This window comes from Protobothrops mucrosquamatus, unplaced genomic scaffold (genome assembly GCF_001527695.2).
Source record: "Protobothrops mucrosquamatus isolate PMUCROS unplaced genomic scaffold, P.Mucros_1.0 scaffold2239, whole genome shotgun sequence".
In the NCBI taxonomy this organism is placed as follows: Eukaryota; Metazoa; Chordata; class Lepidosauria; order Squamata; family Viperidae; genus Protobothrops; species Protobothrops mucrosquamatus.
The window spans coordinates 49127-72286 of record NW_015388328.1 but is presented as its reverse complement, the minus strand read 5'-3'; the positions used below and the strand labels follow the sequence as shown (position 1 = coordinate 72286).

General features: G+C 47.2%; 2 protein-coding genes across 2 annotated transcripts in view; one reads left to right on the top strand and one right to left on the bottom strand.

The window, feature by feature from the left end:
• LOC107295148 (T-box-containing protein TBX6L-like) lies at nucleotides 1-13589 on the top strand. The gene is made up of 8 exons (XM_015824447.1): nucleotides 1-16; nucleotides 1792-1930; nucleotides 2844-2946; nucleotides 4886-5050; nucleotides 9066-9212; nucleotides 9812-9885; nucleotides 10138-10208; nucleotides 13558-13589. The coding sequence occupies exons 1-8, from the start codon at nucleotides 1-3 to the stop codon at nucleotides 13587-13589; spliced, it is 747 nt and encodes a 248-aa protein (XP_015679933.1).
• Nucleotides 13590-20472: 6883 nt separating this feature from the next.
• The window catches only part of CRKL (CRK like proto-oncogene, adaptor protein), a 13140-nt gene continuing 10452 nt past the window's right edge, over nucleotides 20473-23160 (bottom strand). The window contains exon 3 of the mRNA XM_015824451.2: nucleotides 20473-21108. Coding sequence (XP_015679937.2) covers nucleotides 20974-21108 — 135 coding nt within the window. The 3' untranslated portion in view covers nucleotides 20473-20973. The remainder of the gene's footprint in view (nucleotides 21109-23160) is intronic.

The window sequence follows — 23160 nt, the reverse complement described above, 5'->3', positions numbered from 1 at the left end:
ATGCAGGTGGGATCGGGTAGGGTCGCTCGGCCTGCTCTAAGCGCGGGGGGGGGTCTCTGACCCAGCGAAGCCCCCCGGAGCCAGGGCGGGGGTGAAGAGCGCGAGGGGAGGCGGCGGGAGACCTTTCGAGTCTCCTCTGCAAATCAGGCGGCCCAAAGGAGATGGCCCAGAACTTTTGTGGCCTGATCTGTTTGCCTTGCTGGGAAATGTCCTTTTGTGGGGCGGGGGGGGGGGATTCTTGGTTTGAGGTTAGGGAAGGCAGCGCAGCAACCCCTGGATGAGAGAGGGAACTGACATCTGGGGCCATGGACAGGAAGCTGGAGACTTATTGGTGGGGGTCTCCAGGGTCCCAGGGGAGGCCTTTGAGTTGGCGGAAGACCTCTCTCTCCTCTTGGCTACAGTGATCCGGATGTAGCCCCTTGGCACACACAATCCCCTTTTTTTTTCTTTAGCTCTAAGTCCAGTGATTCGTTCATCTCCTCCAAGTCCTTGACCACTGACGATGTCTCCTTTCTGACCCAAATGCTGCTGGCCATGCTGAGCCTCTGGCTGTCCCTTGAATGTCCAACCAGGCGCTTGTTCAAGGCCCAGATGTCTCCCTCGGTTGCCCTTGTTCTTGTGGCATCTCGGATTCTCCTTTTATTGGACACCATTCAGGGAACTCTCACTTATTACTTGTTTGCTTGTTTCATTTATCAAATTCTGTGCCACATGTCACACTTGTGTATCTTGGTTTACAAGTAAAACCTCCCCACTTAGGCAGGCAGGCTGGCTGGCTGGCTTTGTAGTGGCCAGACATGCTGGAGTTAGAGCAGTGGAGGACCTGGCAAGCTTCGCGGGGGAGGGGGGCAGAGAGCGGTGTGGCTGCCGGGCTCTAGCTGCCTTATTCTGGCCTGGAGCTTGCACTGAACCTGGCGGCAGAGAGGAGGGGGGAAGGCACCCTGAGCTGTTCCAGCAAGCTCTGCTTGGTCAGCCTCCCAGCCCCTTTCCAGGTGCTCATCCACAACACAGGATCCACTTTCAGATGCTCCGTGCTGCACGGAGCATCTGAAAGTGGATCTGTGACTGGCACAGGTGACCGGAGGGGGAGGGCGATTCTCTCCAGCATCTCCACCAACTGCCCTGCCAGGGAGAGCCCAGTGGAGGACTTGGTCTCAGCTGGAGGCAGGAGGGGTGGGCGGTACATGCCCCCAAATTGGGGGAACAAATTTGTCTCAGAGGAAGTGGAGCTGGAAAGAAAAGAATCCATCAATTTAAAATCTAATGCTACCTACAAATTGTTTTTTCCCCAAAAAAACCTGAATCACATTTCAGAAAATTCTGAAATTCCTGCTACATGTTATGTCAAATTCTTACTTTAATTTTTTTATAAATTCTAATTTCTCATGTTCATACATCATTTAATTTCATACATATTTAATTTTCAGAAATAGTTTTTAAAAAATCAATGTTTGGAGAATATGTTAAAACAGAAATGATAGGGAACATCATTCCTGACCCAACCACATTCCCCAGTCGTGGAGGATGCAGGTTATTCCACAGCAGCGTTCCTCAGCCTTGGCAATTTGAAGATGTATGGACGACTTCCATTCCCATGCTGGCTGGGGATTTCGGGAGTTGAAGCCCACACATCTTCAAGTTGCCCAGAAGCTCTGTTCCACAGACAGAATCTATAGGGGGGTGAAAGTGGAAGGGAGGCTGGGGGGCTGCTGCTGAAGGCACTTTTGCAGGGGAGGGATGGGCTGGCCCAGCCTCACTAGGAATTGCTCTTGTTCCGTTGTTCCTTTGAAGGCTTCCAGGCTCAACCTGCCCTGTTGGAGACCTCCTCCACCCCTCCTCACAGCTCCGTAGCCGTCACTCTTGAAGAGCCGCACCTTTGGGCCAAGTTTCACCGTACAGGGACAGAGATGATTATTACCAAAACTGGGCGGTGAGCAAAGCTTTTTAAAATCTTGTGTTGCGAGATTATTTGGGGCAAGAGTAGAGCACGACTCTCTGCTCAGATTCTCCTGCGAACGTCTGGCATCTGAAGATGGCTTGGGAATGGCCAACTTTCCTGGAAATTTCTTTGCTTGGCTTTTGCCATCACCCAATTCTGAATTCCGAATGACGCTTTATTCTTCTGTAGCAATGCACAGCTGCTCTTGGCTGACCACCCTCCCTGAACTTGGCACTGTGTAAAAATCAGAGAAAATTTCTACCCTTTAAAAATGATTCTAGATGCAAAATGTATTTAATATCAGTCCTGCAAGACTAAGGACCCAAAAACAAAACAAAACAAAAAACCTGAGAAGGTTTGTCCCTAGTGCCACAAGTGGACAATTCAAAGAAGACTCGCCTGCTTTCTTTTCCCTCTTCTGGAGTTACCAACCACCCCATCTCTTCTGAGGTGCCACAATGAATGCAACCTGGTGTCACCACAACTAGGATGACTTCCAAGCTCACTGGGGCTTCTTTGGGCCCTCAGAGACCCTGGGAAACAGGCCTTGAGAGGGTCCTAGTGGCAACTCCAAAAGGGTCTTTCCTCCCTAAACTTTAGCATCGCTCTATATTTATTGAGGCCCTTGAAATAAATACCAAGGTCCCCCCCCCCCACTAAGATGTCCAAACAAACAGGGGCCTCTGCAGGTGGCCAAAGCTGCCTGAGGCTGCCGCTGGCCTAATCAATCAAGAGCCATCATGGTCTTTTCTGGGATGGGGAAAGATGGCACAGAAAAAAATGGAAACCCATCAAAGACAATGAACGATGTTGGAGGTCCATCAAAGGCAGCAGCAGCTGCTGTTTAAATCCTCCCAGAGGGACCATTTTAAGATCTCTTAAGCAATCCCTTCCTTTTCCACAGACGAATGTTTCCACAATTCAAGATCAAAGTTACTGGCTTGATCCCATATGCCAAGTATCTCATGCTGGTAGATTTCATGCCAATGGACAACTTCAGGTACAAGGTAAGCAAGACGCGGGTCCCACCAGGTGAGATACTGAGCATGAAGTAGCTCTGGGCTTTGAATCTTGCTCCACCCTTGGCCGGCAGCTGAAACTGGAGAATGGCTGAAATGGAAGCTGGGGGTGGGGGGTGGAGGTAGCTTATTTATGGAGATGATATCTCATCTCTCAAGGCAGGTAGCAAGAACAAGGAGTACAGGAAAGAAAAGATCAGAATTGAATTGAAGCCAGCCATTAAAAGAATGGAGAGGGAAAGGGTGGCGTCTTTGCTATCTTCTCTTTGTATGGGGAGGGGAACCAAGCTATGGAGAGCCAGGTCGGTCTCCTCAGGGAGGGGGGCAGAGGGTGCACTGGACCTGATTGTGAAGGCCTGCTGTGTCCCCCTCCCCGAAAACTCAGCAATGGCTGTGAGTCAAAGCCTTTCCCTGAGCCCACTTTTTTCCTCCATCTTGTCCTTGGCCCTCCAGCCGACTGAGATTAGGAATGGTTCTAGGAATGGTTCGTATGACTGATTGCTTCCTGGATGTTAGAAGGGTGGGAGCAGTGTAGAAGACCCAGTGGCCTTCAGCCTACTGAGGACTCTCCACTCCAAAACCCCAGCCAGCAGTTTGGTCAGAAACAAGACAGTCCCTATGTTGGTGACCAATGCTGGCACTTCAGCACAGCCTTCTGGGCATGTCCAGAAAGGACCAAGACCCTACAAAACAGCCTCTCTGGAGTTCAGTCTTGCAGACAGCTCAGAGAAACACTAGATGGCTGATGGTATAAGATTTTAGTTTGAAATATCTAGAGCAGACATGTCAAACACAAGGCCCGGGGGCTGGATGCAGCCCGCGACGTGGTTTCATGTGGCCCTCGAAGCCATCCTGGAAACAGTGAGGGAATGGCCCCCGCTGCCTTGGCCCCCGGCCCTGGTCGCCCGGGAGCCAATGTACAATTTTGTGGTGGCCATCTATGCTGAAACGCATTCAGTCTTAGCTCTACAAGGCCGTCTGGAAACAGCAAGGGACCGGCCCCCGCCGCATTGGCCCCGCCCCCTGGGTGCACACTGGGGAGGTGTCAGTCACCCTTTGTGAGGAATGAAGAAATGGACCATCGCCTGGAAGTAGTCAGCAAATGGCCCTCGCCTACTTCACATATCCAGCTTGATGGGCTCCGGGAGAGGGGTTTCGGCAGGCTCTTCCAGTGGATCATGCCTTGGCACTTGCCCCGGTCCCACCCCCTTCTGCCAGAGACCCTCAGATCTGTCCCACTCCTGCCCAGGCCCCCACAGGCACCCTTGACATGAACGATGTAGAGCTGGCCATGCCCATCCAGTAGGCCACACCCACTCCAGCCATGCCCACCCAATAGGCCACGCCCACCCTGGCCACACCTACCTGGCCCCCAAGGACAACCGCAATGCTGATGCGGCCCTCAGTGAAATTGAGTTTGACACCCCTGATCTAGAGTGTTCCTACAATCAGCAAAAAAAGAAAAAAACATGGACTCAATATGCAAGTGTACAACTTATTTTATTTTTTATATCTTTTTAAAAAATATATTTATATAGCTATCCATCTCACCAAAGGTGATTCACCAAAAGCTTGCAGCTTCTGAAGATGTCTCCAGGCCTTTTTGCTGTGTCAGCAGGGCTGTGTCTTGTGGTGCAGCAAGAGGGCCATTTTGCCTCTGTTCCCAGGAGAGCTGGGAACAGTCCTGGTCTCTCTTGCACCCAGAGCCCCCTTGTAACGCTCTACAAGCTAATGGCTCTTCTCTGCTCACCGGCTGCATCTCTGCCTTGGGACCCTCTCCAGGGGGGAGGGACAGGCAGGGGGGACAGGGAGGGCCAGCTGAGCAGTACCTGGTTGGAAGAAGGAGCTTGCTCCTGGGGGGGGGGGAGAGCAGGCCACAAGGAGGCAGGCCACGTGATGACGTTTTGTTCCTTCTCCTTCTCCCCAGTGGAACAAGGACCAGTGGGAGATTGCAGGGAAAGCCGAGCCACAGCCCCCATGCCGGACATACGTCCACCCAGAATCTCCTGCCCTGGGTAGCCACTGGATGAAGGAGCCCGTTTCCTTCCAGAAACTCAAACTGACAAACAACACCTTGGACCAGCAGGGGCATGTACGGGTCTTTTGCCATTTTCTTCCTTTTTAACTGCAAGCCATGCAGTGGACAGTCAGTGGCCTGCAAATTGCACATATCTATCAATGCATAACAGGGCTGACCTGGGAGGGCACAACAATGTGAAGATCTAGACAAGTTTGAGAGAACTTTGCAGAAAAGAACAAGACTAGAATTGACTATATCATCATATCCTCCAGATCTTCTCTGACAATCCCTGAGTCCTCTGTACACTGACCACTTTTCTAATTTTGCATGCTTTCACGTCTCTTCCTTAGGCTGCCTTTGCTGCTCAGAGTTACGTCCCTCATGTCAGGCAGCCCCTGCACCCCCTGGTCATTAGAGCCTCCTTGGAAGATGCACTACCCACCTCTTGCAATAGTTTTCATGCAGATGCTGATCTCCAGGCCCAGGTTGAAGTCTCTTTTGCAGAACTATAGATCAGTCTTAGAGTCCTCCTCCTCCTATAACAGCTTTAGCTTTTCCTTCTCTCTATTTATTTATCTAAAAGATTGTTACGGCCACCCCTCTTAAGCAACTCCCTCCAGTTCCAGTTCTTCCTTCCAGGACTTCCATCATAGGCCAGATTGCTGGTAGTCTCAGTCCAGCAGAGAAAAAACGCTCAGACCTTCCTTAAAATGTTCCTGTAGTTTCTTTTCTCTTCAATCCTTCCGAATTCAACTTTTAAAAAATTGTCACCATGTTTCTAGTGGCGTTTGCTAATATTTAAGCATTAGCATTTATAAAATCCAAACTCTCTTATGTCTCAGAATTATATAGGTAGCAGGAGCTAATTTAATTAAATTAATGAGACAAATGAAGGCGAATGTATGTGTCCCAGGATAATGTTGCAGGGTCCAACCTGGGTTGGCCACCGGGACCAGCAGTTTAGTCTTCCGAGCTGTTGGACTTGTGCTGGAGCCTGTCCTCAGGGAACTTCTCCCTCACCGTTGGGCTATTCTATGCATACTATTTATGTGGTGCCTAGTTGTGTGTGGCTTTTTGGTTGTTGATTGGGGGGTTGATGGCCAGTTATTAAGTCATTGTGGGGTCAGGAAGTTTAAGCGTTGTGCCAGCCATTTAGCCAGGTTGTAGGTAGGAGTATCTTGTAGCTTTACAATAGGGGTCTCCTATTTTGTGTATCTTGGGAGTCCAATCTTGCTGGGGTGGCGTCTGTTCCTCTCATTTTCCATTGCTCCTTTTTTCATTATACAGTTGTTTTGTTTGAGTTGTCTGAAATAAGCATTCAATTGTGCGATCATCGTTCTCATCTCTGATGTCTTTGCTGGTCTAAAGGATATGCTGAGGAATCGTTGAGCAGGTCGAATGTCTTCATTTCATAACTTGTGCTGTTCATCACCACCATGGAATGGCCTTTGTCTGCCAGTAAAATAATAATCTCCTGATAATTAATGAGTTCCCATGTTAAAGCCTTTGGGACAGATGGTTCAACTCGCATCCTGTAAAAATGAACCCATCACCTTGCTGGACAGCTTTGTTGCTGAAGCGCTGTGGTTCTTCTTCGGGCTTTCCTCCTGCCTCTTCCTCCTTTGAGCCTCACCTGTTATTCTGTCTCTTGCAGACAGCATGCAGAAAAGATGCTGAGCCCTTCATAGAGTATGGCAGACACAGTACTTAAAGAGGGGACCATGCAGGAAAAGCGAAAGGAGAACTACTCTACTTCTGTTGATGCCACCCAACAGTTCATTTGCCTTGGGGGTTTTGAGGATCATTTCTTGATCTATGGCAGTGATGGCGAACCTTTTAGAGACGAGTGCCCAAAACCTGGCCCCGCCTCCGCTCCACCCCCTGCTCTGCTCCTGCTCCAGCCCCCCATCACCCGCACCGCCTGCCTGCAGGGCCACTCACCGCCTCCAGGGCCCGCCGCAGATCGCCCAGGCAGCCCAGCAGCGCTATGGCGGTCACGCCCTCTTCCCGTGCCCCGCTGTGCGGAATGGGGTGTGAGGGTAGAGTCTTGTCTACACTGCCTGGCTGCCATGTCCTTGGCTGCGCTGCTCCGGGTGGGCCACGCTCAGGGGCAATTCTCCTCCAGGGGGCTGCTGGTGAGGAGGGGGTCACGGGGGGAGGCAAGGCTGGGGCAATGGCACATGTGCCCACAGAGAGGGCTCCGAGTGCTGTCTCTGGCACCTGTGCCATAGGTTTGCCACCACTGATCTATGGCATCCATGGTGATATTGTTGCAGCTGGTCCTGTCAGTACCTGTTCCCAGATGTGTTAAGAGGAATTAACTTTAGAGGGAGTAACTGAGTGTTCTTGAAAGCTTTTGTGGCATCCCTGAGGTGTGGTCCTGGCCAACAGCACCTTCAGAAACCAATGGTTCCATCGGCACCATTTCCTCCAGTAGCTCATGGAGTGAATTGCCCCCTGCTGCCTCTTCTCTTTGTTTTCTGGCTGGATGCAAAAGCCCCTCCTCCATCCTTCGGGAACCCAGTCGCTGGCCTCCTGTGCTGGGGTGTCTACTTTCTTTCTCTTGAAAGCCCGCCTCTTCTAGGGCAGCCCCCAGGCTGTTTCTTCTGCCTTGGGTCTTTGGCTTCTGACAGTCACTGTGGTCTAGTGGGCAGGGCTTTTCTTGGATTGCCTTCCTTGTGGGGAGTTCCTTCCTCTGCCGGCTCCTGCCACAGTGCTATTTTTCTTTAAGTAGCTTTTCTTTGTCCTCATTTGTCATCTAAGATTTTTCAAGCATAACTGGACCTCGTAACAAATATATAACAGAATAACAGCATTGGNAATCTTGGAAGTCTTCTAGTCCAATCCCCTACTCGGGCAGGAGACCCTATACCAATTCAGACAAATGGTTGTCCCATCATTTCTTGAAAACCTCCAGGGATGGAGCACCCACAACTTCTAGAGGCAACTCCCACTGCTTATGTAGATGTATTTGAGATCAGGTCTGCGGAGGTCCATTCATCTTCACTTTTGTTTTTTTTAGTCATAACTATTTGAAGGTTTTTACTTCTTATTTCCATTGAAAATGATCAGGAAAATCCTTCTTCTTCTTCTTGTGCCATATCCGTTATCGGACATTGGCGATCATGTTGGCGATCCTGTTTTTATCAGCAGCCGCACGAAAAAGTGCTGCTGAGTTTTGTCCAAACCAGTCCCTTAGATTTTGAAGCCAAAGGAAAATATGTTAGGGACTGCCCTTAACTGGCTACCTTAAATCCCTTGTGCACTCTCTGCTTTATTCATCGGGTAGCACTCACGGGGTCTCCCATTCTCTGGACATATTAGCTGCTATTTTGGATATGAGCTTTCCATCTCTTTGACGTTATGTTTCTGGGTGCACAGCTTCTCTGGCAATTCCTCTCTTTCCTGTCTCTTTCTCCTTCTGAACTCCACTGGCAAGGGTTTCCTGATGCTTACAGTATCGCTGCCACTCCTCCACCTTAAGGGTTCTTTCTCTACCCCACCCCTACTCCTTTGAGGAATCATTTCCTGCTGGTTCATTCCCCCACTGCCCATCTTGCCAGCCCCACCCTGTTCCCTTATTCCTCTTCCTCTCAGCCAGATGGAAGGTCAAGCCAGCCCCATCCTTAAAAGGCTTGAACAACATCCTGTTCCTCTGCTCTGCTCTGTCCTGTGGAAAAGAACTTGGTGGATCTCGGATGGTCTTGATGCCCTTTTCCTGGACTCCCATTGCTGCTTTCTTCGCCCAGTACACAGGCTGTTTTGCCCCCAGCCTCGGAATCCTGGCAGCTCAGCACCTCATCCAGCTAGTGGTCTCTCAGGTCCCACAGAAAATCCCCTCACCCCACACAAAGGTCTTCCTGAATCAACTTCCTTGGGATGAATGCGGGGTGCCTTCCCAGGATAGCACGGGCCTTTTTTTTTAAAGTTTGGGATCTGAGTTTGTGATTCTAGCAACTAGCAATCGAGTCTTGGTGGCCACTGGTGAGGAAAGAGTTTGGCAACCCAAGAAGTCCACAAGTCAAGTTGTGCAAGCCTGTCAGGAGACACTTTCTGAGTTGTCTGTCCTCTGGCTCTCCTCTCCCAGGTCATCCTTCACTCCATGCATCGCTATAAGCCGCGTTTCCACGTCATGCAGGCAGACGGCCTCTTCAGCACCCGCTGCAGCATCTTCCATTCCTTCAGCTTCCCAGAGACCGTCTTCACCTCTGTGACCGCCTATCAGAATGAAAAGGTGGAGCGATGTGTATGTCAACAGAAGGCTGCTCATGAAGATGGCCCAGGGCCAGGCCTTGGGAAGGAGGATCTCTAGGCTGCAGCTGGGCACGGGCCTTTGGCTTGGTCCCCAGAGGAGCCACTTTCCTAGGGCTGCTACTAGTCCGCTGGTGGGCCTGCATCTGAAACCAAGTCCAGTCTTCGGGGCATGCATCCAACCAGCTCCCTCTTCATGCCTCCTCCTACTCCTGCTGACGGGCTTTTCATAGCTGGCAGTCATGAAAACATCAGGAAGGCAGCAGGAGGCCCCGTAACAGCTCTCTGGCCCTTGTCCCACTGCATGGCTGTCCAAGCCAAGCCTTTTAACCCTAACCCCCTCCCCAGAGGAGAGAAGCGGATCATTTGTGGTGCCTTAAAACAGGCCTCGCTTTGCAACTGGGGTTGTAGCTACTAGCTACTAGGAGCAGAGCAGTGCCCAGCGGGGAGGGGTGCCAGGCAAAGAACAGTAAGCCTTATAGGCACCTGGTTTTGTAGCATTTACTGGCAAATCACCAGACAGGAAAAGAGTTGCAAATGCAGTGTTTAGTGCAGATGCTGACTGCCTCTCTTTCTCTGAAGGTCACGAAACTGAAGATCTACAACAATCCATTTGCCAAAGGCTTCAGAGAACATGGGAAGAATGTCCGTCGCCGGTAGGTCTGCTGACTCCTCTGAGAACCAGTCGGTTGATTGCAGTGGTGCGTGCCCAGAAAAACTTGATGTGGGGCAGGGCCTTGCTTAATGGGGGCAGCACTAGTGGGCCTCCCTCTTAGGGCGAGCTGTCTTCTGAAGGGCTTGCAGTGAGATGGGGGGGGGGGTTTCTGGCCTAAGGGTGCCTAGGCCAGCCCCCCATCTTGAGGTACTCCAGAGAGTCTGCCAACTGCTCCTCTTCTGCTCTTCCCCAGGGAAAAGATCGGTCGGGGAAGAAGTCCAGCCAAAGTAGCCAAGATGGCCCCCCAGCTTTCTGCAGAGGAAGGTAATTTGGGTGCAGGAGGCAAAGTGGGGCCAATCCAGGAACTTAAAACATGAATGCTGAACCTCTATTCAGTTTGGAAAACACACTTGTGACAAATTTGGCCATTATTTCTCATTAGTTAGAAATAGCTGTTCAAATATTTAAGTACACTCCTCCCCTTTAAGAAGCTTGTTGCTTATTCCCTTACAAAATGTCCCAGAATTGGGCTCACCTATGGTGGGAGTCCGGTCAGGGCTGGCAGTTCCATGCCAGGGAGAAGCCAGGCAGCCAGGAATGGCCTTGGAGTGGAAAGGCCACCCGGGGCTCTGTGGGGCTCCTGTGCTGCAAGGCAGGCACCAGGCTGTGACTCTGGCTCAGCTCTGCCTGGAAGCCAGATTTTTTTGGGGGGGGTCAGGGTGGTTGCAGGAGGGAAAGACAATCCCCCTACCTTCCTTCAGAAGGGGACGAGCCCACCCTTAAAGCCACCCCAGGAAGTGAAGGGCTTATTCCCCCCCCCTGCCTTTTGACTGTGGGGGTCTGGCAGGGGCTTTCAGAGAAGGCCAGAAGAGGCCGAGGGGGCATTTCACAGCCCCCTCAACCCCCCCCCCGTGCACCAGGACTTCCTCCTCGCTCTTTCTATGCTTCAGCAGGTGCCACCGAGGGGAGCCTCGCAGAGGGGAAGGCCAAGGAAAGCCTCGCCACTCCCAGGAGCGGCAGCGGGCCTGCTTGGCTTTCTTGTCCCAGCGCCCCCCCCCTGCCTGGCCCTGTGAAGATCCCGTCCTGGGGGGCGTCGGGGGAGCAGCAAGGAGGGCCGCCCCCTGCCTCCTCTTCCTCGCAAGCCGCCTTACCTGAAGAAGCCTCCAGGTAGGCACGGGGGAGGAGTCGGGCGCTGGGCTTGAGAGCAGGGGGCCCACGGAGTTCTAGTGGGGGGGGCACCTGAGGAGTGAACCCCTCATTGCCCCCAAGATTGGAGGAAATGCTGCTGTTCCTCTGCGGCAATGCGACTCGGGGACCCTGATGGGAAAGAGCTGCTGGGTCCCCTTGGAAAAGAAAGGCCGACCCTGCGCTTCCCCAGGCAGAGGCAGGGCAGAGCACGCCAGAGCCTCTTCTCTGCGCAAGAGAAGCGAAACCAGAGAGGAAAAACCACCCAAGTCCTAGGAAAGGTTCATTTACAGATAGAAGATAAGTAGATGTATTGTAGATGCGATCTCAAGATACTGACATTATGGAATGTTTTTCTAATTTTCAGTCAATTCAAGTTTTATACCATCAATTGAATCTCAACCACGGGGCGGGGGGGGGGCGCTAGGTCCCAGGCTGCCTTTCCATAAATGCAAAACTATTTCAGGGGCTGAAACATTTCATGAAGCCAACATTTAGGGTCTAGAATGCAAATATTTACCTTTTTTGCCACTGTCCAAACACTGTGTATCCATGTTGTACAATTTAAAAATTTTGGAATACAATTTTAAAATAATACCATCTATAATCATTATCTGCCTTCAAAAACCTGGTTCACTTATAGCCAGTAAGGAATTGGACACCCCCATAACATCTGGACTCAAGTTCCTTCAAAGTGATTTTACCTCCAGGGTAAAAACAATGAGACACAACCTTTTTCAATCATTCTTTAAGGCAACCAATTGATTCTGGAGAGTATTTTTTTTGTCAGACTAGTTGGGTTTTAAGTCATGATAGGCATTTGATTAAATAAATAAAAAACTAGTAGTCCTTGAAATCTGAAGCTACTAATATAGGATACTCCAATTTTCTACTTGGAATTTCTCATGGATTGTCCACATTTATTTTGTGAGGTTGGGTTTTTTGTTTTGTAATAATACATTGTTTGTTGGCTTATTTTCAATGAAGGTTTTTTTCAAAGAAAAGTAATAGCCCTGATGGTTTTTTTTTTGAGCTGAAAGGGCATCAGGGCCAGTGTGGGTAACAAGTGAACAGCCAACAAGGGTGTGTGACTATTCAGCCTTTCTAGCTAAATTATGTTCCTTTTATAAAGTGTCAGAATTGCTAATGGCTGATTAAAGTTGCATGGACATGTTTTCAGGAAAAAAAATTACTAACTTATTTTAAAATGGAAAAGTGATTAAACAGCTTTTAAATGTTTAAATTACTTTAAAATGATTAAGCCAAAGTGTCACTTTCTCATTTCAAAATATCACATCTAAATTTTCTATCCAATAAGGCCAGATTTCTACTGTCATTAGTACCTGCAAGGAAATAATACCCAGGTAGGCCCAGAATGGTACATATTTAATATTATTTCACTATACTACATGCCTGAGATTAACAATAAGCCCAAATAATCTTATTCAAAATCAGGAAATTCAGCTGATGTCATCACATCCTTGAACAAGGACCCCCCCCCCGGGCCTGGCCATGAAAGGCTGGGTCTAATCCTTGCCCCGTGCCCCATTCTGAGCCCTTTTTCCTGCTCGGCTGACCCTGGGCTCCTTTCTCTACCCACCCGGGGAGTGCCGGAGGAGCAGGATTAAGATGGGGGCTGGGGGAGGCTAGGAGAGGCCTGGAAGGAGAGGACCAGAGACAGACGGTGCCTTGTGGTTTCTTGAACTTTGGAGGGCACAATCTGCTTGGATTCCTACTACAACTACATCGGTCTTTTGAGAAAGTAGACTAACTAAGCTACCCATTCTGAGGCCAAGGATTTTTTTCTGCAGATCAGAGATGAATGAAGCACTTCCTCTTTTCACACCAAAAGAGACTCCCAAGCTTCTTCACTGCATTTGACTTTTGTTCCGGTTTTTGTTCTATTTTTTTGTGTTCCTGTTTTCCAATTCATGTTTCTATAAGAAAAACGCTGAACTGCTAGAAGTCATTGAGTGATCTTCTCTTTCTCTGGAGGGGATCCGGCTTGAGAAAGTCATTTAGTGATTCTGTTACTGCTGTTGGAGGGTCTCTAAAAGGAGGCTGATGGGGCAATTAGCTCCTCACTGGCCTCCCCCTTCCCCAGGGAAACCTTTATGGTATCTCCTGTATAGCACAGCACCAGTGGGAAAAGAAGCCCACACGCTCCAGGCTGGGAAGAAGTCTGTTTCTTCTCCAAAGACAGTCCCACTCCCTAATTCCCAAGCGGTTACAGCAAAAGCGAAAGCATGCAAAGAATAGGGAGAGAAAGAAAACATGGGATTAATGTATACACTCATTTATGTTTATCAGGGTATTGGTTATGAAAATATTTTACAAGTCTGGGAGCCCTGAGGTGACAGTGATTCACCCACTCATGCTCAGCTTTGGGGAAATCCTTTCGCGAGACTAAATATTGGATTTCTCCTTTATGCCTGCAGGAATCTAAAATCTCACGAATTTCAAAATGTTGCTCCCCCTTGACCATTAGTGGTGCAGGAGGTAGTGGAAGGCTTGGTGTAAAAGGAAAAACAACCTCAAGTTTTAACAGACTACAATGGAACACAGGGTGGACCCTATGCAGGGATTTTGGCAAGTCTAGTTCTACAGTCACAGGATTGATGATACGCTTAATGGGAAAAGGCCCCACAAACTTGGGTCCCAGCAGAGACTGTAGGTAACATGTGGAGAGGTAGACATGATCACCAATTTTGAATGTTTTGGGTTCTGTGCGTTTCTTATCCGCTTGAGTTTTGTAAGCTTCTCAGACATCTACAAGGGCTTTCTCACAACAGACCATGTGTTTTGTAATTGGGAAGCCACCAAAGGGTCTTTCAGGGGTAGTTTCTGCATAGGAGTAAAGTCTTGACCAATGGCCACCCTGAAAGGAGTGAATCTTGTGCTACTATGTACAGAATTGTTGTAAGCCACTTCTGCAATAGGCAACAGATCAGTCCAATAATCTTGCTGATAATTAATAAAGCATCGGAGATATTGTTCCAATACTGAATTCACGTGTTCAAAACCCCCATTTTGTTAGAAATGAATTGCACCCTTCCTATCTGAAATGATGCCTTGAGGTGTCCCATGTAATCGGTAAATATGATGCAAAAATAATTTGGCTAGCCCCTGCACTGATGGGATTTTTGGACATGGAATAAAGTATATACAATAAATCAGTTACGACCCATATAATGGTGTTTCCTGAGCTCTCTGGAAGTAATAATAATAATAATAATAAAGTTGGAAGGGACCTTGGAGGTCATCGAGTCCAACCCCTGCTCAGGCAGGAAACCTTATACCATTTCGGACAAATTCTCTCTCCAGGGTGCTGAAGGCTCAGCTACAATTTGAAGAAGTCCTAGAGTTTTCCAGTCTTTGTTTAGGCTCAGCACATACAAGGCAGCTTGCCACATAGCCCTCAATGTCCTTCCTGAGAGACGGCCACCAGAATTGTCTTTTTATCAAATGCAAAGTCTTTACAAACCAAAGTGTCCCACCAATTTGGAATCATGGCCTTTCCCCAAAACCATCAGCCTTTGAGTTTCTGGGATACATAAAGCCTACCCCCTACCCAGTGTCTCCAAATTTTTGTGATCTGTCCCCACCTCGAAAGGTATCTTGCTCTCCTCTAGGAAGTGCCTCCAAGACAGGAGTGCCCATCTCACTGTATATGCCTCCTTCTCCCAAATGGCCCACACCTTTGCTTAGTCTCTGATAGTTTCCTAGAAACTACAGTGTCCACGCACTAGCATCGACTTGAATAACAAATGGTGCTCTCAGGTCAGGATGCTTTAGGACTGATTCAGCTGCAAACAGTTGCTTAAGATTTTTGAATGCCACCTGGCATTCACTCATCCATTTTAGAGGTTGACTGGGTTTAGGTTTGTCCGCCCCCCCTTTGGTCTTTAGCAGATTTGTGATAGGGAGGGCTATTTGTGCGAATGATGGAATGAACTGGGTGATTTCTTCCATGGCTGCGTGGCGTGGTACTTGTTGCATGTTTGGTCGATTTCCACCTCCTCTGCTAGGACATACCAGTGGTGGAGGGTTGCGGGGGGGGGGCTCGAGACGCAGGGGTTGTACAGGTCATCGTTCAGTCCGTCTTTGAAGCAGCTGATGAGGATGTCCTCTGGCCAGTCGCTGAGTCAACATGCCAGATCACAAAACTCCTTGGTGTACTCTGCCACAGCTTAGTGACCTTGCCTCACGGGTCTTGATGTGATCCCTCGCTTTGCAGTCAGCCAGGGGATTCTCGAATCTGTCATGAAGCGGTCAAAGTTTCTCAGCTCGGGTACATTCAGGCTGTGGAGTGTCACCATCCAACAAGACACGGCCCCTTCCAGTGCCAGGGTGACTTTGGCACTCTCAGTGGGGATCTCTGGCCCATATTCTTGCATGTAAATTAAGACAGGCTGAGAGGCTCAGAAGGGACCCTCCCTAGTTTCTCAAGCTGTAAAAGGGGGGAGGGAGATGTATTTTTAGATGCTACAATTCATCTGATTGTTTCCTATTGGATCCATCTTGTAAGGCTGACAGTTGTGGAACATTGGACCTAAACAATATGGAATGGCACGTACTGCTTCTGCTTTGCTTTGGGGCCAAATAGGCTGATTTGTTCCAAATTTGGGTTTTATCTAGACTTGGAGCACTCAATAATGACTATTCTGAGTATTAAATTTTGTGTTCAGAATATTTCAATTTTTTCTGTCAAATGTATTTTTACAAAATGTACTTGGACAAACAAGAATTATCACAGGAAGCAAGGTCTTATCAGTTGCCCTGCGAGCAAAGAACCTGGGTCATTAACCCACTTTCCCCTTCTGTACAAAGTTTTGACCCAGAATTTCAGAACTTCAGTTTGGATGATTGTTAAACTATTGTGTCTCCAGGTTTTCAATAACTAGGTTTCTTGCCAAGCCATCTTGATGTGGATAGACAGCTAATATTAAAGTATGAAATTAAAAGGACAAATATCTGTGGAACTGAAGGAAACCAAGAAACTTCAGTGGAGCAACTGAAGGGTGGGAGAAATGAGATGATTTTAATTTTGGCAAAGCAACAGCTATCAGTAATTTCTTACCATAGTGGTCACCTGCCCCCTCCCCTGCTACAACGACCAGTTGGCTGCTTCTTCAAATATTTGCAACTCTGTCTTCTCTATCCCTCAGGTTTCCTGCAATTGGTGAGATACCTCTGCCAGCCCCTTTCAAGGACTTGAGCACCTTCAATGAATTCTGGGCCAGGCCTCATCAGCTGGACTTCCCCTTGGCTCCTGAGCATGAAAGCTTGGCTGCCACTCTGCCCCTTCCACTCTGGCAGGACAACGCTGAGGTGACTGGACATGCTGAAGAGCCGGCTGGCAAACCCAGATCCCAGGGGCTAATGTGTGTGCCCTATGCTCTGGATCAAAGCTTTAGCCAGTGGATGGTTCCCCCACCCAGTGAATACAGGGCTAGAAGTTATGCTGCCTTCTCTGCAGGGAGCTCAGCATCTACCGCTGGGGGCAAGGCAGACTGGAGCCAATGCTCTCTGTTCCCTTATGCATGTTGGTGAGAAGGCACCTTTCCTCTGAGGGGTGCTGAATATGGGCAGGAGGCACCCCAAATATGCCTTCTGCAAAGGTGACAAGGCCTTATTGCTAACAGGTATCACCGGAGGACTACTGGGTAATCACTGGACATTTGAACACTGTACACAAGATTCCATGTTTTGGGGGTGACTTGCCACTCGCTTCAGGGCTGGAGGCAAAGGGGAACAGTCCTATTGGGAAGTGGGTGCCCCCGGGTTCACTCGGCATCTGAGAAGACTCACGTCTTTTTCCTGGCCACCTTTTTGAACACAAGATTCGAGGTCCCAACAAAGTGTTGCTTTCCTTCATGCACACAACTTACCACCCGCAGGAAGCAACATTTCAAGGTCTCCTAGAGCATCACCACACACTCGCCACATTCTGGAAGGGGGTTTGTCAGTCTATGAAGTGGCTGTTCCATTGTTCTGGTCTGCACACCCTTCTCACCACCTTTCCAATGTGAAGAGTAACAAAATAGCTCCTCTCTTCCAATATTCTGTCCAGCTATTCTCTGGTGATGGGAGTTCATAAAATACATTTTAAAATGTTCCACCTGCATTTCTGTGGTACCTTGGGATGAGCTCAGGACAAAAACTAATTCAATCCATATGTAAATCAAATTGTCTGGATTGCACCAAGGCTTTGGGGGGGGGGGAAGGTAGTGGATGGGGTCATCTGCCTTAGAGCCCTCTGCCTGTAAGGGAGAAGCGGCCAGCAGGGAGAGGTCTGCTGCTCAGGGCACTAAAACCCCTCGTTCTTTACCTTTTACTCAGAGCCGGGTGACAGGTTTGCCAAGGAAAGAAATGGGACAAGAATTCTGCAAACAGGATGCATGTTTTATTGAAAGTAATACAAACAGGGCACTGAACTCCTTTGCTCGATGTGGGACCAGTAGTGAAATATATTAAGAAAACAAAAAGGCACTAATTTTAACACATTTAATGTGTTCTAAAAATATACTTAATACTGTTAATTTGTAGCATAAAATAAAAAGCCATGACAAACCCTCAAACAGGACAAACCCTCAAAGTCCACAAATCTCAGGAGCCGGTCCCTGGTGAGCAAGAGCCTCGGTCCATCTCATTCGGCCCAAAGAAGCGGACTGGCAGCCTGCACTGGTGTGTGAGAAAGACCTTGGGGCATGGGGAGGAGAGGCAGCCCAGGGAAGAGTCGGGGAATAGAGGGCGGAGCAAGAGGCTCAGGAGGGACTCTTCCTAGTTTCTTGGGCTGCAAAGATTGCAAGATTGATGTCAATAGACCAGACAGGAACCACGACCAAATAACCTAATTCTATCTTTGTGATGGAATGTGCACCTGGAGAAGCAGAGCTTTGCCAGGGAAGTGGTTCTGAGTAGCCACACCCAGAATCTCTCAGGATAGATAACCGAGTTGGAAGGGACCTTGGAGGTCTTCTAGTCCAGGGGTCCCCAACCCCTGGTCTGTGGACTGGTATCGGGCCGCAGGATACAAGCAACCGGTCTGCACAAACAAGCAAAGCCCCATCTGCAAGATGCAGGCAGCACACATAACCACGCCCCCTCTGGTCCACAGAAAAACCTCTCTCCATGGAACCGGTCCCTGGTGCCCAAAAGGTTGGGGACTTCTGTTCTAGTCAATCCACCCTAATAACATCTATTAAGGTAGAAAATCATAGCTTTAGTTTGGCAAGATTCTGCCATTAGAAGTAGACTAATAAAGGACTGGAGTTGATAGGATTTCACTGTGTTGTCTTTGGATTTGGGTCTAATAATCTTATTGTAAAGCTACGTTAACAGAATCTTGCAAGTCTGAAAGTACAAATATTCCACTGTGTCCTTTACAGACTGATAAATTAGGGAGGGGGCCCTTCTGAACCTCTTGCTCCACCCACTGTGCAGCTGTGGGTTATCCTGTCCCTAGGCAGCATCTCACAAACACCCCTTTCCCACATAACTTTACACTGCCTATTTCAGCTAGGCATCCCCCAAATCTTCCTGGAGGCCAGAGAGCCCTCTCCCCAACATCTAACTGCCCAGAATTCAAATGCTTTACTGACTTGAAAAGATGTGTGAACTTCAGGCTACCCTTTCCCACCATAGAATGGCAACCAACAATCACATTCAGCTGGAGACACCCAAAAAAATTATTACTGACGGGGCAGCCAAACCAGTGTTCAGATATTCTCATTCTACAATATTTCATTTCCAAATCCACACCCTCACACACCCAGCAAAGTAAAATAAAAACACACATGAAATATCAGAACAAATGCTTTTCACTCCTTAATATGACAACCCTTAAGACCTTCCTTGATCTCAGTCAGGACTTCCCTGGTGAGGGACGGCTTTTAGGACTTGCCTGCTAACCGATTGCCTGCCAATTGCGGCAATGAAGAAACGGAAGACCATCCACAGCCAATGGCCACAATTTGAAGGTTTGCCCCTGCACACTCCTGCTCAATTAGTGAACTAATTTCTGAGTCACCCGACAAGGATTCCATTTCAAAGCTTTTAATACCTTACATGAAAATGCACAGACTGAAAAAATCCTCACAATTATGCAGAGAAGCTGGTGTCCACAGGAAGGTCTCTGAACACACAAGTCATAAGGAAACAGCAAGGACAGTTTATCCTTTGTGACATTCACAATCAAGAGCACATCCAACTTCTCTAGGTAGGAAAAAACAAAACAGAGAAAAAAGCAGTAAAGTAGCCAACATTTGGATGCCATTGAAATGTACCATCAAATTAATTTAGTATGCTGTGTCTGAACTGCCTTTACCAGCTCTGACCAAAGCTGTTCCAAGTCTACTTCAGATGGGTGTGAAGGCCACTGACTGCTGCTTCTCTTCCTGTGGCCTTTGACAATGGCTTGAGACTCACTTGCATAGCTGTCTATGAAACTCCAAACTCTGTTTACCAAGAAAGCAACTGAGGGTGGAGCTAACCAAAGAAAAAGGAAAGTGTTGGCTGTTCTACCAGTAGCCCAGCAGAACCACAATTAGCTTAATTCCAGGTTTATTTGCTCGCTCTGCAGCTCATCAAGCCAAAACGTTTATACACAGCTTAGATATTGCCCTGAATTAGGCCAGCTGTAAGGCAGAATTATTGAACGGCAGACTGACATTTAGTGCAGCTTAAATATTCCTAACACAAAGCTCAGTAGTACAACAGTCATTAGAACGTGCCCAGGCACTTAATAGAACAGCCACATTATGGTTGATTACGCAGCATCCAGGCGAGTCTAATTCACAGTCCTTTCCCCAGACCATCAGCCACTTGCCCAGCACTGCTGGTGATCTGAAAAGGTTTCTCTCTAGACCAAACTGCTCCAACTGCCCCCTTCAGCACCTGTCATCCTCAGATTAAGGCACTTGAATACTAAGTTGGATACGTCACTCCTGAGGTCCAACGGCTTAAGAGACCAGCACCAGTGAACTTTCAAAAACATCACTCAGGGAGTCAAGGTCTTCACGTGCTATAACCAACACTCAAGTTTCTTAATTATCATATTTTATTGTGTTTAAAGTTAGCACAGAGAAATGATTTTATGAAGACTTTGTACTCCTGTGCCTCTATGCAGAAAACAAAGGCTCAGGAATATCCTTTGAGTTATTGTTGCATTCTCTGTAACTGATTATCAATGCTTAGTTTTTGCTTTTAAAAAAACCTTTTGATTTTAAAGGGGTAAGTGTAGTTTCATCAAAGCTTGTGTAAGTTTCTTCTAAAAAATTGTATTTAGTGCCTGAAGTATCATTTCAGATCTAAATAAATCTGAATCAAACAGGTTTAGGCAGGTATATGGCAAATGAATCAATTATATACATAGTTATAAAAAGATGACAATGAGGAAATGTAGTTTTCAAAAGAGTTTGCTACAATTTATTCTAAATCAATGGCAAACTCAAAAAAAAACCCCTCTTTGTGACACAGAAGCATCAATAATTCCCTAAAGGCATAATTATTCTAATTGTTTAACATGATTATATTCTCTCGTCTTCCATGCCTCATAAAAATGCATTTTTATTATTGTTTGGAGTTAGACAAAATTGTTTAGAATTCTCTTTCTGAGCAAAATATCCATTTCAGCGAAGAAACTGGATGTCTCAATCCCTCCCCCTCTGCCTAGATAGCACCACAGTCAGCTCACAATCCAAAAACCTTCTAGGAGAAACTGCAAATGCCAGACCACAAGGTGCGTTCCCAAGAAAGGCGTGGTCGGGCTGTGAAATCACTGCAAGATGGAAAGATGGGCGACTGGCAATCCTTAGGATTCGCCATCAGCAACCATCACACTTCAAATGATGCTCAAGATAGCCAGAAAAAGGAAGCAACAATGCAGAGATGGGCCAGCAGGTCATTCATTTTCATCAGGATTCTGAGGGTCAATTATTTTGACGTGTGTGAAGGGGAAGAGCCCTTTTCTACCATGCACTTCTCCTTCCCACTGACCATTGATATTCATCCTTGTGACCTTCACAATGTCACCAACCTGCAAAAAAGAAAAATAAATAAATAAATAAATAAATACAGCAGGAATACAGGAAAGGTTCAAGTTATTTCTTCCTACAAGAATTGCATTTCAAGAACACTCTTACATTCCTTCAAGTGATCTACGTACCCCCCCCCAAAAGACAATGCACTTCAGATCAGGACCTCAGCCAGTCTGCCGTGGTCATCAGTGGGTTCATTTGGGAAGCTCATCATCTGAGCAGCCTCTTGTCCTGGGGTCCCAGGCACCCCTACTTGAAGTAGGCTGTCTTCGAGGCAGAAGGTCAACGGCCTTGGCAGCAAGTAGAGTGGCTTTCTCCATAATCCTTCTCTTCTGAAACTGCCCAAACTGGCTGGCAGCCAATTCCATACTCTGACCATGTGCAAACTGCTTCTCCCTCTGTGGATTTCAATGGATGAACTCAAATTCTAACATCACATATGAGGGAAGAAAAACTCTTCTCTTTCCATGTTGTTCATAAAGTTGCAATTTTTACCAAATTTCCACTCCTCATTAGGAGTGGAATATGTCTGGTAGCACTTTTTGTGGTACTCCTTTCTTTTCTTGTCTTGACTTTTGGCTGCCATAGACTATCTTGGCTCTCCCCTGCAATGCCTTCCCAGGTCGCTCTCTGGAGGCCTCCATTAATGTACAAGTAATATTTGGGCTTCCGGGTTTGCACAGTTAGCGCAACAGCCAAGGGATTACGGGGCTCCGCACCCTACAGCTGATTTCTCTGTTTGGGGACCCTAAATGGGCCAAAAGGCACCCCAAGAGGTGACAAAGAAGGAAAGAAGCCCCGCCGGTTGTGGAGAGACGGCGGTCAATCTGGACGTCTGGCGGAAAGCTCTCCAGAAACCAGAAGAAAGGCTAGCGTCATTCATGAGTTTAGCCCAAGCTACATGCAGCTGAAGCCAAAAAGTACTAAATTAAGCGTGATCGTAAATAGCGTGATTGAACTGTGTAAGAATACTGACTCTCTCTCTTCTACCTGATTGATTTCCTGAAAAACAAAACAAAACCCAGAAGTAAAAATCCTCTGAAAGTGAGGGGGGGGGAAATTCTGCTCCACCCTTCTCTAAACGGAAACAGTAGATTAAATGTATGGGGAATAGAATTATACAGAAATGAAATCAAGACTTAAACTTGGAAAGTGTGAAATCGATGGATTATGTTAAGATCCTCCTGGGAAAAGATGACTGATGGAAATAAATGGTAATTATTTGTTTTGAAAACTGAACTGGTGCTGACCTCTAGTGGTGGATGAAAATACTGCCCTAAATATACAGCCCAGAAAAAACTTGTTAGTGTGACCTTGAAAGCTTTAGCTAAACAAAGAACAGCTGCAATAAAAGAAAACATTGTAGACTATCTACAAAGCGAGAATTATAAAAGCTAGAAAAAAATGACCTTCCTGGATTATAAATACTTTTTAAACTGTGACTTTAAAGCGATTGGCAGAGAAAGGAAAACTTTGATTTTTTGTCATTATGGAGCATCAGAGGTCTGCAGAAAGAACATATCAAGAAAAAATAAATACTTCCCAGGAGGAAATGTATGTTATGTTACAACAAATACAAATGACATTAATTTCAAACCATGAGGAAATTAAAAATAAATTTGAAAACTTAAATGAATACATTCTCAATTTAACGTCACAATAAACAAATGATCAGAAAACAAAGAGAGAGAGAGATCAAGTAAAGCAGATAACTGAACATAAACTAGTGGAAAGAAACTTAAGAGATGGAATTTAATAATGGAAGGAACTGTGATGTAATCCAGATGGAGAAAAACTTCCAGGAAATACTGGACATGGAAAAGATAGCCTATATATCAAGATTCCAAGAACTTGAGAGAAAAAAGGTGATGGGAGAAACTAAGAGAGAGAAAAAGAAAAAGATTTCTGAGGAATATTGCCACAAAAACACTCTAATTGACTTATCATTTGTACTGACAACAACATCTACAAAACCATGGGAAGATCTTGGGGTTCAATGGAACATACTGATTAGGAAAAAGGTTTGGCAAAAAAAAAAAAAAAAAAAAAAA